A 17107-nucleotide genomic window follows, 5' to 3' on the forward strand; every position below is an offset into this window, starting at 1 on the left:
TGCCCCTGTGTGACCCTGCCTGAGAGCCCGCTTGGAAATGTTTCCCCCTTAAGAAACCATGGAGAGTGGCTGGGGGTTCCTTGTTCAGATAGAATTGGACCCCAGGGTCCAATATCTCTCACACTTGGGAGGTCTTTGGAGGATAGACAGGAGTAGGTTTCCTGCAAATTTGGTGGAGTTTGCTTGAAAAATGCCACCCCCAAGTCCCCTGAACAGTCCCCTATAGAGAATAATAGCCAAATAAATATGGGATTCTCAGATCTATCTTAAACAGAGCAAAGAATTTTCGTGGGTTTCAGGAATCCTGGATTTTTTTTGAGATCCCTGAAACCTGGATTTGGATTTCCCGGAATTTTTTTTTTTTTGTACATACCGTTGGATACATTTAGATATGCCCTTTCTGAGAGACAGTTATAAAATGTTAACAAACACTTTTCAACCATTACTAAAGCTGTCTTAGCAGGCTGAGAAAAGAGACAAAAGAAAAGTCACAACTACAGGTTTTTCCTACCTGTACAAATGAAAATCTTCTTCTGTAAAGGTATCGTGGACTTTATCACCAAAATATCTGAAGACAGACAAGCAAAAAACTAAGCCATCTGGAAAATGCAATTAAATTTCCACATCGGTCAGTATTTAAGTTCTCTTTGCAAACAACAATGTACATTTAACCTGATTACATTTCATAACATGCAATTATTTATAAACTAGTAATTCCAAAGTGACAATTATGAAAAGTAGTAAAAGGAGCTCACATAAAGGTGTGATGCCATGGTGCTGAGCATTAGTAATTCCACAGGGGGAAAAAACACTTCAAAACCTGTGCACAAATTCATTTGTTATAGAAAATGACTTAAACTATGCTAGAAGAACCAGCTCTTACATCTAGCACATGAGGAGGTTGCAAGATTATTTTCCTGTACTCAAAGTCAATAATAAAATTTTATTGCACAGACCCTTTTGAAAAGGCAGATAATTACACCAAATTCCTGCAGATTTTGACCTCTGTTTCTCTTTATAAATGCTCAACACCTGTTGAAAAACTAAAAGCACCAAAATCAACAGTACCCAAGAACACAGGGGTCAAGAAGCAATATCACATTACCTGTACATATTCACAAAATGCTTTCCTAAAGAAAGAGCTCCAGAGTGCAAATCCAGAATTGAAGCCTGGGAAGAAAATATCAAACAAAAGGAAATAAATCAGTAAACTGAAGACAAATATCTAAGGCTGCTTGCTTTTCTTCAAAAGAATAATTCTATTTGCAGGCTAAAACCCTGTTTTTTGGAGTCCCAGATACCACATGAAGTATAAACACTCACTTTTAACACTTTGTTCCTTGATGGCCCCAAACTGTTGACTTTTATACCTCAGTCATTACATCATATCAATATATTTAATTCTCAAAATGGCCAAATCTGTGGATACTTAAATCTGGAGATTGTAGCCATGAGCAGACAAAAAGAGATCTTTCGACAAACCTAAAAAAGGCCCCAGGTTTGCAGAAAAATCTGATTTTTTTAAAAAAAATCAGGGTGTTAACTGCCCCCTCCAAATAACACAAGCAGTGCCTGCAGCTTTAAGAAATTAATGTTTTCAGTGGCCATTGCAAGGCAACCGTACAGTACTGCCGCCTTCAAACCTTGGTTTCCATCAGTAAAAGCCAATGAGAAGGGGTAGGGCCATTTCCATGGCTGTTTGGGAGTTTCAAGAACTCGTCAGGGTGAGGCTGGGGAGCAACCACCGGGTGAACTGATACCATGTGACTTTTATGACTCAGTCAGGACTGCATGAAAGACTGTATGATGCAGTGCTTAGAGTTTCAGATGAGGATCTGGGTCATCCAGGCTCCAATCACCACTCTGTTATGGAAGCTCACTGGACCAGTGAGCCTTGGACCAGTGACATAGTCTCATTGTAACCTACCTCACAGGGTTGTTGTGAAGATGAAATGGAGAAGAGGGGAATTGTATAAGCTACTTTGGGTCCCCACTGTGGAGAAAGGTGGGGGATAAAAGAAGTAAATCAATAATTAATATAGCTGAAGATTGGAGGGGGCAGATAAAAGGACTGGTTGGTGGGAACGAGGAAGGGAAGCAAAAAAAGGAGGAGGAAAAGAGGAAATAGTGTGGGGAGTGGGATACAGAGGAAAGTGAGGTGCCTCCTACAAGTCACTGCAGGTTCCCCACCATGCAACTGGGACTGGTGGCCAGCACTACACTCCTAGGACTAGCAAGGTGGCCAATATTACATAACTAGACCCTAGTTTTCTTGGGTGGAGGCTCTCGGGGGAGGGAAGGAAGGAAAGCTGAATAAGATTGGCTGGTGGATGGGAAGAAGAGAAGGAAGCAGGAAAAGAGGCTACGGAGGCTTTCAGGCAAGGGAAAGAGGAAATCAACGGGAGGGGAAGGGTCCCCTGCTTTTAATAATACAAATTCATACTACTTTAACAGGTTTCTTATTCCACACCTTCTAGTTGTACTGGTTTTTTAAAAAAGGTTTCTTATTCCAAACCTTCTAGTAGCACTGGGGTTTTTAAGCTTTTATTCTTTCAGCTTTCTGAAGCAGCACAAATTTGGAATACTACAGGGAAAGAAAATGATTAAGTTATTTTCTGAAAGATTTATTAATGAAGCTTCAAGAATAAAAGCAAACAATGCAAGACAAATGACTACAATAAGCAGCCCTAAAGGAAAATTATGAAGATAAAAATGAACTGGGAAAGGAAGAAAAATAGTCCTCTGCTCAAGAAAAAAAAATGACTCAGATAATGAATTGACCATAACAATACAAAGGCACTTCCTAAACGATTGTCCTGAAAAGATGTCAAGCAGTACTTTCGCAAAAAGCCATCTCAAGTACACAAGTGTACATGACCATACTCCTTAGAAGTATGGGTCAGAGGATGTCTGAAGCATCTATGCATTCATAAAAACCTCAACTTTCTGATCAAGATGTGTGACCGTTCATACAAATAAAGGCTGTTTACATACAGTATTTGAGGACAGGTGTTCTACAAACAATACATAACCAAATGGTCACTCAGACTGCAACTTCTTATTTCACAGTGATGTGCTATCCTACTTGAGTTTGTTCTTACCTAACTGTACTCATGTCAGAGATTGCAGGGCATGGATGAGGCTTGGACCTCATCTTATGATCCATCACGAACTATGCATTCTCAGACTTCAAGCATTAAAAAGAACATGGACATTCAATACTGGTCCTTGTGATTGGTAGGCAGTATTAAGTCCCTGGACTGGTCAGATATGAATATCTTATATACTAATAGCCAGGTGGCCCTGATCTGAGGATACTTAAAACCAGAGACTGGAGCCATGAGCAGACCAGACAGATCTTCCCACACACCTGAAAAATGAACCAGGTCTACAGAAAAATCTGAAATATATAAAAAAAAAAACATTGAGGCTTTAAAAAATCCTTAAATGATTAAAGAAGTTCCTGTAGCTTTAACCAGATGCCCTCAGTGGCTGTTGCTAGGCAATCAAGTAACAGGTCAGTATTTCAGGCTTGGTTTCTGTCAGTAACGGGGAGGGGGGAGGTCCCTTTCCAGGTCTGCTTGGACCTTTGAGGAAGGACTCTTTGGGACCAGGCCCTAAAACAACCACTAGACAACTTGATACCACATGACTTGCATGACTCACCCAGGTCTGGCTGTTTGCTACTGCTCAACAGCAGCCCCCCCCCCGCCCCCCACAAAGCCAGCGTAGTGTAGGGGTTAGAGTTTCAGAGTAGGATGTGGGAGACCCAGGTTCAAATAACCACTGTGCTGTGGAAGCTCACTGGGTGACTTCGATCCAGTCACACACTCTCAGCCTAACCTACCTCTGAGGGTTGTGAGGATAATATGGAGGCAAGAAGAATGATGTAAGCTGCTTCCATTGTGGAGAAAGGCAGTATGTAAATGAAGCAAGTTAATAAATATATATGAAGATGGGGGATAGGTTGTTTATGCGTTTGAAGGAGAGAGAAGTTGTTTATGGGTTTGGAGCAGAGAAGGATGTAAGGAAAGGTGAGCGTATGGGGGCTTCCAGGAGAAGAGAAAGAGGAAATAGTGTGGGGAAGAGGATACAGGGGAAATGAAGTACCCCCGACAAGTTGCAGATTCTACACTTTGCAACTGAGTCTGGCTCAGCCAGCACCGTTCAACTGGGCCACAGGGGAGAGGCTGCTGGCAGGAGGGGTGAAGATGGGGGCGGACAAAATGGATAGGAAGGAGAGAAGAAAGCAGGAAAAGGAGAGAGGCTATCTGGGGCAGGGAAGGGAAAAAGGACATAGTGGAGAAAGAGGAAATGAGATACCTCCCACAAGCCCCTGCAGGTCCTCCACTTGTAAATACTAATTCCTGCCAATGGGACGTAAATATCTGGGAGCTGCATTTGGGGGAGCAAGGACACCTCCATTTGTTCCTGGATTTGACTTTAGAGTGTTTTGACCCAGAGCTAATAAAACATGCCTGCACATCATCCTGGCGTATTAATTTTCTTCATTATTTGTGACGAATTGTTAGTTTTTAGAAGTAATCTGCAGGAAGCTGGGTGTACAAGCATACTTTCAGGATTTCTCCAAACTAGACCTGAATTATTGCACTATAGGGTGCCACGGGGACAATTTTATGATGCTTGATTTTAGATAATACAAGATTTTAGCTATTTTGCTTGATTTTAGGTATACAAGATAGTGACTGATACACTATATTTGCCTTCTCGTTACAACAACTACTGCCAAGTTTTTCCTGAAATTTAAGGACTTCAGCCTAGTGTCTCTCTTTAAAAACAAAGTTTAGATTGTCATAGTTTCCCCCTTTGCTCTGCAGACATTGCAAGCCACCAATTCCACACCCATGATCCTTTAATTTTCAAAATGTACCATATGACTCTCATAGCTCTCTCTCTATGATCAATTCCAAATGTGTCTCATGAAAGCACTCCAACATGATCCTGAGCTCCCCTTCTTGATTGTGTTTGGTATCAAAACTAACTAGAACTGAGAAAGACGGTGAAGCTAGCTTCTGATTATTGGGGAATGAATTCTTATTATCTGATCTTCTACCCTAATATAGATCAATATGCTCTCCCCCCTCCCCAAGCCCAACGCAGCAACAAATAATAATACTGAAATCTCTCATACATAGCCAAGAAAGATTGCTTCCCACAAGGTCTGAATTGAAGGTACGTTTGCAAGCGATTTGAATAAAATACAGAGAATCAAGGGCATCTATTTTGTTTTGACTCCTACCCTTTGTTCAGTCATGAATTTCTCACTGATCTATTTAGATACTTTGTCAATAGAATTCTATCCTCCACAGAAAAGAAAAACCTCACTTATTTGATTCTTTGATTTAATCTTAAGAGCAACAATAGTGTTCTACAGAATCTTGATAAAAATGTATATTTCAAGCATGTTGGCAATTCAAGAAACTGCCAAGGCTGGCTTTAAAAAGCACAAGTGAGCAGGAGGCCAAAAAATGTTTTAAAAATAGTTTCACTGACATGAACCTCTTGGTTTTTTCATAAAGTACTGGTGAGTACTAGCAGGAGGTGCACGGACAGTAAGAAAATAGTATAAATGTCAGAAAAAGCATTCATTTGTAAGCCTTGTAAAAATATTTGTTATTAAAAGATTTGCAACATGTTTTCACCGTCATAGTTGGCCCTGGCCTGGAAATACTGTCCCCTGAGGAAGGTTTCTACAGAGAGGTTAAGTGAATGGTTGGTTGCCTGGCAACACGATGGCCAAGAGGGATTAGGGGACCTGCTGGTGACAGAAACATTCTAGATAGAAATTCTGAGAAGAACATATAGACAAGTCAAACATACATACCACCTAGTGTGTTTCAACAGCTGAGCACTATAATACTTATCATGCAGGAAAGGCAATTTGACTGACATAAAGCTCAAGGAAGTGGACACAACACACTCAAATGTCACAGCTAAGCACTCAGTAGCCATTTCCTTAGAAACAGAGAGAAGTGTCCCAAGTCGGTTTCGTGATCTCAACAGACTCATGGTGACCTTCATCCATCGGGTGTTCCAAGAAAGAGGAAAGGGGAGGTAGTTTGTCATTGCCTTCCTCTGTGGAGCAATCCCGGTCTTCCATTCAAGCACTGACCGTTAGAAAACCTGCTTAGCACCCAAGCTCTGATGAACCTAGGCTATGCTGGGCTACTCAGGCTGCTAAGGGAACACAACTGATGATTTATTAGACTCCTCAGGACAGATCGCTTGAGGCCAAACCAACAGCCTCACAAAAGGTAACAAGGAATGAGTATTTCCTGCCAGTATGAAATCAGTTCAGAGCATTACATCACTATATGTATAATGAGCTAAAGCTGTTTCCTCTACAAGGCAGTGGAGGGACAAATCATGGGTTCTGTACAGAATTTCGTCAAAACACATGAAAATCATTTATTCTAGAAGTTGACATTTTGGATAAACGCTTCTATTTCAGTGCTAAGAGCAATGGCAATTAATAAAGATTAAATGTTCCATTAGAGAAGAATAAAGTTGACAGAACATTAGGAAGGAGGAGAAAAGAATGACCACACATTTAAAGTGTCTGATAGGGAAAGGGAAATAAGGCACAAGATTACACTTTGGAAATGTGGGGGCTAAAGTTCAAGACTACAGAGTCTCATACTTTTTCCCTCAAGGAACATAGTGCAATATATATTGTACTCTGTGTGTGTGTGTGTGTGTGTGGTGCCCTCAAGTCATAGGTGACTTATGGCAACCCCTGGCGGGGTTTTCATGGCAAGAGACTATCAGAGGTGGTTTGCCATTGCCTACCTCTGCAGCTCTGGTCTTCTTCGGTTTCCCATCCAATTACTAACCAAGGCCAACCCTGCCTAGCTTCTGAGATCTGACGAGATCAGGCTCACCTGGATAAAGGCAAATATTCTAACAACCCCTGACTGAACCAAAATTATCAGCATTCTAATTGGTCATCTCCAGTACAGATATCCAAGGATCCAGAATTTCCCTTGCTGTAGTTAGCAAAGAGGCCTGTGCTTCTATACCTCTTCGATACACGTCAGAAATGATTCATTTGTTCTTTCTTGAGTGTTTTCCTCCCAACAGCAGTTTGTGCTCTGAACTTCTGCTGCATTCAGAACCCCAGACGTTTTCCGATGCATTGCTACCCTTCACACGCTCTATTCCTTTCCTGTAACTTAACTTGTAGACCTAGACACCAGACCTGCCACACCTCATTCAAAGCTATCCAATCTGACAATTTATGGAGTGCATGATTTGCTATACTGTGTCAAAAATGAAGCTATAACAACCAACAATTGAGGTTGTAATAACAAAAGTCTATTACATATCTGTACTGAAAAATCCTCTGTGGGACAGAGAGGAATGAGGTGCTCTTGAAGGTTAAATTCTTAGGGCTTTGGAAAGTCAGAATGAGCCTCTGGAAACCATACATCAATATTTCACGTCTTTACAAGTCTACCTTCATCAATTTACTTTTACATTTCTTCACATCTTCTAAAAAACTGCCCTCAGAAATTCAAAATAATTCAAGTTAAAAGAAGTCGACAGCTAATAGCAGAGACTGCCATCAATCGAGATGACGGGATTTCTACAAACAGCAATTATGATCAATTCTCCACTGAAGTGCCTGAGCTCTCTGGGTAATTGAGAACACAATTAAATTAAAAAATGGGTAGAAGGGCAGCACTGTATTGAACTGCGAGTGAAAGTCTGCAGTCTCTAGGACCTGGATTACAAGATCCAGGTTAAAAAGCTGGACACACAGTTCACTAGGTAGTTCAGCTGCCCCTAGTCTTTCCACAGCATTTCCCATAACTTTGCATACTTACAAAAGGCCTTGAGTTTTCAAACAATACATACAAATACATTAACCAACAAGTGGGTTACAGATGCAGAAGCCAAGATTTTAAACCACTGACCTTCATGTTCAGCAGCATTACACAACTGTAATTTCTAGTCAAGTCTGAAGCTACTTTAGCCTATGTCATTCAATGTATAGCAAGCAAGCAAGCTGCATCAGATCCAAAATACTTCCAGTGTGAAGATGGAGTTTAATAAAGTGAAACTTGCTAATGGAAGAAGGCAATGAAGCCCCAATTATAAGACAAATCTCCAATTCATTCTACATTCTGTTGTGGAAAAAGACTTTGCATAAGACAAAATGAGTAGGAGTTAAACCACATAATTTATTCTGGCAGAAGTTAACAAGAACTAGACAAAAATGGCACATAAGGAGTAAAGAGGCTTTTGGAGAATGGCAGGAATGGAAAGGCACAGACTTTCATCCAGAGACTACAAACAGGCTGCAGTGATTTAAGATACCTTAAGCCATCTTAACTTTGTGATTTAAAAGCAATTGAGGAATTCATATTTTAAGTATGTTTATTCTCAGGCACCTTTGTTTGGAACTCCATTAAAATCAAGAGAATACTCTTACAAATGATTATATTTAGGAGTAGGGTGATACCCATTAATGTGGCATGTCATCTATAATAACTCAAAAAAAACCTGTTTAGGGATTTAATATCCAAATATTCCTCCTTAATTTATATGTAGACCTTCAGTGCAATCCAATGCAGAGTTATTCCAGCCTATGCCTATTAAATTCAATGGACTTAGACTGAAGTACATACGCACAACTCTGCATAAAATTTCACAGGTAGTCATTCAAAACTGGTAATGATCAGTATTTCCACATTTACTGATGTGAAAATAAGTTTTCACATCAGTAAATGTGAAAATAAGTTTTCACATCAATAAGTTTCACATCAATATGTTTCACATCCACCAATTCCAAGAAAAGCAGTGCCTGCACACATTGTTTCTTCATACACTCCTGGATCCAGAAAGCATCCATTAACTAATTTCAGTGGCAATTTTGGACTGCAGCAGAAGGGCACATAACTTGACCAGAATGCAAGGGGAGCTTCAGGGCTAATGCAAAGACTGGAGGTCTCCCGAGACCAGCATTCTATTCACTATGATATACAAGTGTCGATTTTTTTTAACTTGGCGCCAACTTCTCCTCAAAGACCAGAAACAAACAAAAAAATTGAATATGATACCCTACTCGGCAATCAAAAGATTTTCTCTGCCCTGCAAATCCTCTAATTCTCTTATACTTAATCAGGGCTTTTTTTCCAGGGGGAACGTGGTGGAACGGAGCTCCGGAACTTCTTGAAAATGGTCACATGGCTGGTGGCCCTGCCCCCTGATCTCCAGACAGAGGGGAGGGGAGTGGCGTGGAGGGCGATCTCAACTCCCCTCTGTCTGGAGATCAGGGGGCGGGGCCACCAGCCATGTGACCATTTTCTCCAAGGGCAACCCACTGAGTTCCACCTCCTCTTTTCCCAGAAAAAAGCCCTGTACTTAATGCTGCCACATACTTATCCACAGCACCCCAATGCAGATTTTTTTTAATCCTACCCTTAATATTAAAAACATTTTTTCCTCTTCAAAATTCATTCCCTGCCAAAGACATCTGAAATTTACAACTGGGAACAACAGAAATATTATTAATTATGCTTGAGTTTGGCCAGCAGGCTACAAAAGGCAAGATTACAAATGTTGAGTTTTATGAGTATATTTTATTGCCTCATAAGAAGCGAGGATGTCAGCAAATCTATTTTGTTACATCAGGATGAGTCTTGCATCTCTTTCCCACCCTCATTCTCCTCCCCAAAACATAAAAGCAAAATCTGAAGACTCTTGCCTGAACACCAGAAGAATGTAAAAGGTAACAGGACACTGCTCACCCCTCCGTCCGATCCTCCCAGGGACAAGCCCTTCTCTGCTATTCTGTAGATAAAACAATATTAAATCAGAACTCAGGTTTTTTAAAAACACGGTTGCTTCTTATAGGTATTTGCCAAGTAAGAACTGCTACTGTTGATGCCAACAGAATATAAAGGTCCATTTTAACGGACATTACAGTGGATAAAACAAAACACTGCACACACATATGCCAGTAACTAAAGAGAAGGAGTATTTATTAATAAGGGCCCGGGTAATTCACTTCTAGACAGGATTACTGGAAAAGTCAGAGCAACTCTATTTTTTCTTAGGCCGTGAGCTTCAGACATGTATTCAGTTACACCTAGCACTTTCCCAGATGATCAAAGCATCAGAATTTCATCTAGGAGCCCCCAAATACCATTCTGACGGAATGCAGGAGCCCATCTAAAGAACAGAAACAGTTAACTACCCAACAGGGCCAGCTGTTATTGAAAATACAGCTGTATCACTTTATAGCAGAAAACTAGGCAGAATGGAAGACTATGTACTGGAGTAACACAATACAACTACAAAGTACAAGGGGGTAACATGATAATAAGGCCTTTGTAGACTGCAAGCCATCTAACCCATATCGCTAGATATTTACATGTTGAGGCCCAGCTGCAGAAGCATCAGAGAATGGCAAGTATGTCCAGCTTTACAGAAGTGAAGATATAATTCCAAGATGCAGTATTCGTATGTATGAGAAACCTGTAATAACTCTTTTTAAATGGACTTTGTTATGATAAAAAGTAGCAAGAATGAACTAAGAGGATATTTAAATATAGATAACTTGTCAGGTGTTTGAATTTATAAGATAATTAGTTAGCCAAGAATGTGCACCCTTATCAAGTGGGATAACTAGCTATGGTCAGGAGATTATTTTTAAAACCTATAAATATATAGGGAAACTGAACTTATTGGGAGCTGCTTCTTAGAAGGGGCTCCTTGCTTGCTTCAGTTTGGGTGGAATGGACATTAGTCTCTGGTGTGATGTTGGTCCCATTGTTTCACTTTGCTTCTGGGGGGATTCCATTCCTGTACTTCAGTTTGATTCTGTTGGATTTTCTCTTGAATGAGCTCAGTCTGCATCTGGGAGTGTGTCTTGGCCATGGTAGTGTTGCCCCAGTGTGTTTCTGCAGTGGGAGTCAGCTCTGACTTTTTCCTCCCAGCCCCCCCCCCGGTAGCCCCTAGATATTTTCTCCATTGGGAATAATGGAGAATAGGAGGCACCTTCTTTGGGGGCCCATAAAATTGGCCCCTGAGGCCCCATCTTCATGAAACTCGGGGGTGGGGTCTTTTGAAGACAGGAGTTGGCTCCCTCCGAATTTGGTGAAGTTTGGTTGGAAAATGACACCCACTCCTGGCCCACGGGATAGCACCCGGAGTGATTTTCCCATAGAAAACAATGGCCGATTTACCAAATTTTTCAGAAATATCCGAACCGAATTAGAGAATCAATGTAGAATTCAGGAGATTCCATTTTTTTTCTCAGATTTGGTAAAAAAAAATCAAATTTACCTAATTGGAGGAGGGGGTGCACACACCTAGGATACAGTATCCATAACAAACCTAAAATTGTGTACTACATTCATAACTAACCTAAAATGTTAATTCCTCTGACCAGGAATGAAAGTTAACTAGATGCCTAGGGTTTCTTAAGTGCACACTTCTATCTGAATCAGGCCTGACCATAGTGATCTGGAACATTAAGGTAGTGAAACTTTCCATGACTTGCTTACTCCAGAGTATTCATATAATCTACACATCTCAGGAAATGCCACTTTTTGAAGAAGTGTGAACAAACAGCAATGTTATATGAAAACAAATCACATATATTACATTATTCTGCAGGGTTCAAATCCCAAGCATGGGGTGAAATGCATGCAGCAACTTTTCAGTTTGTGCATTTAAACCAAAACTCTCACATACTGCGCTTTATAATCGATTATTAGCCCCCCTTCCCAATGCAGACAATCACTACTGAAAAACAGAATCTGAGTGGCCTCAAAACCTGCTTAAGTTGGAACTCTGGTCAATGTTAACTATGTTTGATACCATTTCCAACATAATGCTTGAAGTGGACACTGGAAATTTGTGCCCCAGAAGGCTGCATGTAATCCCATAGCACCACTTTCAATTGCCTAGCCATGATGAAACTTTTGGGGAGAGTTATATCTACACAGGTCTGAAGTTTCTTATCTGCGATCAACTCATTGATTAGTTTTTAATCACTCACTGTCATCCTTAGCTCCTAAATGGTAAACTAGAATAATAGCGATTTAGGGCGTTTTTCTGGGGAAAGAGGTGGGGGAACTCTCACCCAGGGCAGCTTCTGGGAGGAGGTGGTGCATCTCTCCCGGGACTGCATGATGACATCATTTCTGGGAAGTGACATCACCACACAGGCTGTGGCCACCCCGAGAGCGCTCCTGTGCTCCATGGGGGTGTCCGATTTGGCCTGGATAAGGCTAAATTCAGCCCAGATCGGGCCTGAATTGGCCTGGAACAGGCCACTCCACCGCAAGGGAGCACTCCCCCACCCAGTAGTGGCCGGATCCAGGCCATTTTGGCTGAATTTGGGCCCAACAGGCTGCTGCTGCACAGAAGTGCACTCCTCCACCCAGCAGCGGCCCAAACCTGGCCGTTTAGGGCATGATCTGGGCCATTTTGGGCCCAAATTCAGCCAAAATGGGCCCGAAGCACCCTGGATTAGCCTAGAACGGGCTGCTGCCGCACCGAAGAGCACGCCCCTGCTGGGAAGCAGCCCAATCCTGGCCATTTTCAGCCTGAATTGGGCCCAAAATGGCTGAAACAGGCCCCAAATGGCCAGGATCAGGCCGCTGCCGGGCGGGGGAGTGTTCCCCCGCCCAGCAAAGGCCTGATCCCAACCAGTTCAGGCCTGATCCTGGCCATTTGGGCCTGACTTGGGCCCAAAAGGGCCAAAAGAGCCCCCAAATGTCATGGATCAGTGCCGTTTGGGGCCCTAAATCCAGGCCCAAAATGTCCGAAACGACGCAGATCAAGGCCGAAACGGCTTGGAACGGGCCACTGCCAGGTAGGGGAACCATCCCTCGCCCAGCACCTTGCCATTTTGGCCCTGACTCGCGTCGTTTTGGGCCTTAAATGGACCCCAAATGGCCAAAACAGGCCATTTTAAAAATACCCACATGACACCAGTTTAATGGTTACTAATCATTGACTGTATACAATTCCACTGGGACTGGCGATTCATTCCTGGAATACAAGAAAGAATTCACATTCTCCCTCTTCCCTCACCCCTGTCCTTTTCATATGGAAAGCATATAAACAGCAACACAAACATTCCAAAAAAGACAACATAAAAACCCCAACCTTAACTATTAAAAAAGGTAAATTAAATTCTAAAAAAGGAAATTTACCTACGGATTCTCTCAGCTTCCACCCTGCTGATAATGGCATCTGTTATTCCTCTTCCACACTTTCGAGGGGTGCAGCCTGGATCAAACAAACAAAAAGACAAAGAAAGTTTAAGGATCCCTTAGTCACCTTCCACGCTTTTCTGACACATCCACAATCATAATTGCACTTTATCCATAAATCTTCCTGGTTACAGCTGTGTTGTAAAGCAAAGAACCTGCTTGTTTTAATCAGCAATGGGGACGTTGTTTCTTCACTGCTGTAGACTAAAGCTGGAAGGCAATGGGGCACAAACCAGGAACAATGGGACTTTGGTACTTTTGCACTCCCTATAGCATCAAAATTCACATACCCCACACCCTACAATCTATATTGCGCCTTGATACCATCTCATACTTCCCCTTCCTGCCTTTGCAAAAAACATTCTGCAGGAGAGCAAGACTGATTGAGTGCACATCTAAATTTTGAGTTTTCTGGCCAAACAGGACCCCTGACAACCACCCATCCCAGCTACCATCAATACTCTAATTAACTCATCTGAATGTCCTTCATAACAACAGCAACATTCTATTTATATATCACCCTTCAGGACAACTCAATGCCATACTCAGAGCGGTTTACAAAGTGTGTTATTATTGTCCTCACGACAATCACACTGTGAGGTGCGGGGGCCTGAGAGCGCTCCAAACAGCTGTGACCGTTCCAAGGTCACCCAGCTGGCTTCAAGGGGAGGAGAGGGGATCAAATCCGGTGCTCCAGATTAGAGTACCTGCGCTCTTAACCATTACACCAAACTGGCTACCTCTCTCATGCTGTCAGGATCTTACATATGAGCAAATGGGTGTGACGTTTTGGTTAGATATACTGCTCGGAATACTGCACCCTTTGCAGCAATTGGTTTCTAAATGCAAACGTTTGTATTATCCTTCAAAATGTTTCTATTCTGTATTTTCCAGAGGATGGGGGACTGCTGCTGCTGCAAAAAAAAATCAGAATAATGTTTCCAAAGAGCTTATCTTGGCTGTCTGATCAAAAGTTTTATCTGTATAAATTATTTCAGCTTCTACTAGCACACAATGTCTCTGGGAAAAATTTGCACTATTCACAAGTTAAGCCGTGCAAAGGGTCTTGTCCACGGTTTAGACTTTGAGGATGATCAAATCACAATCTGAAACCAATTTACCTATCTTTAACCATTCCACTCAGTACTAAGTAGAAGAAACCAGGAATAAAATCTAAGAAAACAGAACGTGCAAAGACCTGTTAGAAGGTCTCAAAAATCATGTTAGCTATAAAAAAATAGCCATTCTGAATTCTTCTAGCCAGCTAAGTAAGCAAGAAATGCCTTATTAATTATGCAAAGCTTTGTATTTTGCATGAACATCTTTGCCAATTTTATATTTACTTCTTTTGACATCTACAGCATCACCACATCTTTCAGACTCTATAACAGGGAAAGAAATATTGATTAAGTATCAAGTGCAGTTGTCAACTGAGTGAGGTGGCTGATCTTTGGAAATAAATGGTCCCTTTGAGAATTAACTTTCCCCCCTAGTCTGAAGGATTCCTCAAAAACAAGAACAACAAATATATATATATATATATATATATTTCCAATGCAAAAAATGAGAATGGTTATTTTAAGTGAAAACACAATCTTCAAACTTAAAAGTATATTAAGGTTTAATTCGGCACACAAAAGAAGACTGAACACTGACTCCTTTCCCCTTCAGAATGTGCAGGTGTTGGGTTGGGGAAAAGGAGGGAGAACCAGCAGACATATGAGTTGGGTCACTTTTTGTATCCTGGCAAAAGGAGGTGCCTGTCTGTTACAAATTATGGATGTGCAGAGAGAGAGAGAGAGAGAATCAGAGAATCATAGGGTTGGAAGGGATCTCTAGGGTCATCTGGTCCAACTCCCTGCACAGTGCAGGAAATGTAGTTACCTACCTCCCACACACACGCTCAGTGACCCTTACCGCATGCCCAGAAAATGACAAAACACCATGAGGATCCCTAGCCAAACTGGCCTGGGGAAAATTGCTTCCTGACCCCAAAGTGGCGATTAGCATTACCCTGGGCATGTAAGAAGGAGCCGTGTGAACTAAGCACTGATGTAACACTTCCTGCCTTCCCTCTCATGATTTGCCTAGGTTCACAGAATAAACTTTGCTATTGTCAGGTTCTGACTGTGTTCAAACCAAAGAAACTCCATTTTGATCCTGTCTGTATATTAAGTGTTTTCTTTGCAGGTGGCAAGCCTTCCACTGGAAGCTCACAGAGAGAAAAGGAATGTTATGTCTACAGATATCTGCCTTTCCAACGCCCTTGGGAAACTTTCACTTTCTCACCCTCGGGCCGATTGTTTTGAGAACTAAGGGGGAGGATGGGGCCCACAGGGAACTGCTATTCTGTACCTTTGCTTTTGCCTGTCATTCGTAACAATTTCTAAGCTCAGCCCTGATCCTTGGATCTGGGAATGTGGACTTATATTAGTTGTTTATTTTCAGTAAAAGCCTTTTGGAATCAATGAACTCTTGTCTCATTGCAAGGGGTAGTCTGGATTACAACTTTTATTCAAGCCTCAGTCTGACAGCTATCAGATGGCCATTTATCCTCTGCTTAAAAATTTCCATAGAAAAAGAGTCCACCACCTCCCGAGGAAGCCTGTTCCACTGAGGGACAGCTCTAACTGTCAGGAAGTTATTCCTAATGTTTAGCTGAAAACGCTTTTGATTTAATTTCAACCCGTTGGTTCTAGTCTGACCTTCTAAGGCAGCAGAAAACAACTCCGTGCCATCCTCTATATAAGAGGATATATAAGAGAGAACGAACTCCTTCTCCTGTTAAAAAATAAATTCTATAGTCCCATATGAGAGCTTCAAAACAGTGCGGCAAAGGAAAAATCAATCGGCATGTGCTTGTGTGTATTTTCACACATACGCTTTTATACATAAGTGCACTATACACATAATGGGCAGAAGGATTTCTCTGCTGTGACTTTGAGAGGAGTGGTATGGGTGTGGGTAAAAAAATCCCACTGCTGCAGTGCTGGGCAAGAGGAAAAGCATGTTTTCACCTGCCACTTCAGTTGAACTAAGACCAAACAGGATGGTAGAGAGGATAGAGTCTTCTGCAATATTTCACAGCGGGCAACTAAAAAACATTCTGCTAACCAGACTGCCCTTACTCTGGTGCATTGGCACCCGCCTCAGATCAGTGCTTTACCAAAGACTACACTGGAACCTTAAATAAGAACCAGGAAGGAGCTCTACTTGGAAGAATGGGGAGAGTAATGGATCATGATGAAACAGGCAGGATATAAGTTCTAACTTTAACACTCTCCTCAAAAGTATTAAACAGGATCAGGCCTGAGCAATGATTAAGTTAGACATAATATAGACTGTGCGTAGCTAACCAAATAATCAGGAATTTCCTGCATGAATCCACTACAAACACCAAGTTAGAGGAGAGACATTAGTACAATAAACATCTCAAGAGTGCCCTCAAGTGGAGATTTCAAAAAACTTCATCAGAGCAGAAGATGATGAAGAACGTGCGCTTGAGTTGCAAGTTCAACCCACTCTGCCAACCCTTCTTAGCTCCCAAGATCTAATAAGCCCAAGTGAAGCCAGGCTATTCAGGCTGCTCATCAGAATAGGAAAGGCAGAAGAAAATATATATTAATGCGCTTTTTTAAAAAAATTGTATTTTATGTCCCACTGCTAATTCTAATGTGGAACAGCTTATTGGTTGAAAAGCATTCTACATTAGGTTGTTAAGAAATATCCCTCCACAGTTAACATCATGCTCAGTGATCTTTGGATCCCTGCCTTATCCACAGATCCAGGATTTTCTTTCTGACTTTGAGTTTTAGGAACAGTTAATTAAGCTACAATTATTAAAGGATCTTGAC

General features: G+C 41.6%; 1 protein-coding gene across 1 annotated transcript in view; it reads right to left on the minus strand.

Moving 5' to 3' along the window:
* The window catches only part of OGFOD3 (2-oxoglutarate and iron dependent oxygenase domain containing 3), a 53289-nt gene that overhangs the window by 28500 nt on the left and 7682 nt on the right, over positions 1-17107 (minus strand). Inside the window, exons 3-6 of the mRNA XM_054978693.1 lie at positions 13194-13269; positions 9774-9816; positions 1106-1170; positions 512-568 (exon numbers count right to left, since the gene is read on the minus strand). Coding sequence (XP_054834668.1) covers positions 512-568; positions 1106-1170; positions 9774-9816; positions 13194-13269 — 241 coding nt within the window. The remainder of the gene's footprint in view (positions 1-511; positions 569-1105; positions 1171-9773; positions 9817-13193; positions 13270-17107) is intronic.

Source organism: Eublepharis macularius, chromosome 4, assembly GCF_028583425.1.
Source record: "Eublepharis macularius isolate TG4126 chromosome 4, MPM_Emac_v1.0, whole genome shotgun sequence".
Taxonomy (NCBI): Eukaryota; Metazoa; Chordata; class Lepidosauria; order Squamata; family Eublepharidae; genus Eublepharis; species Eublepharis macularius.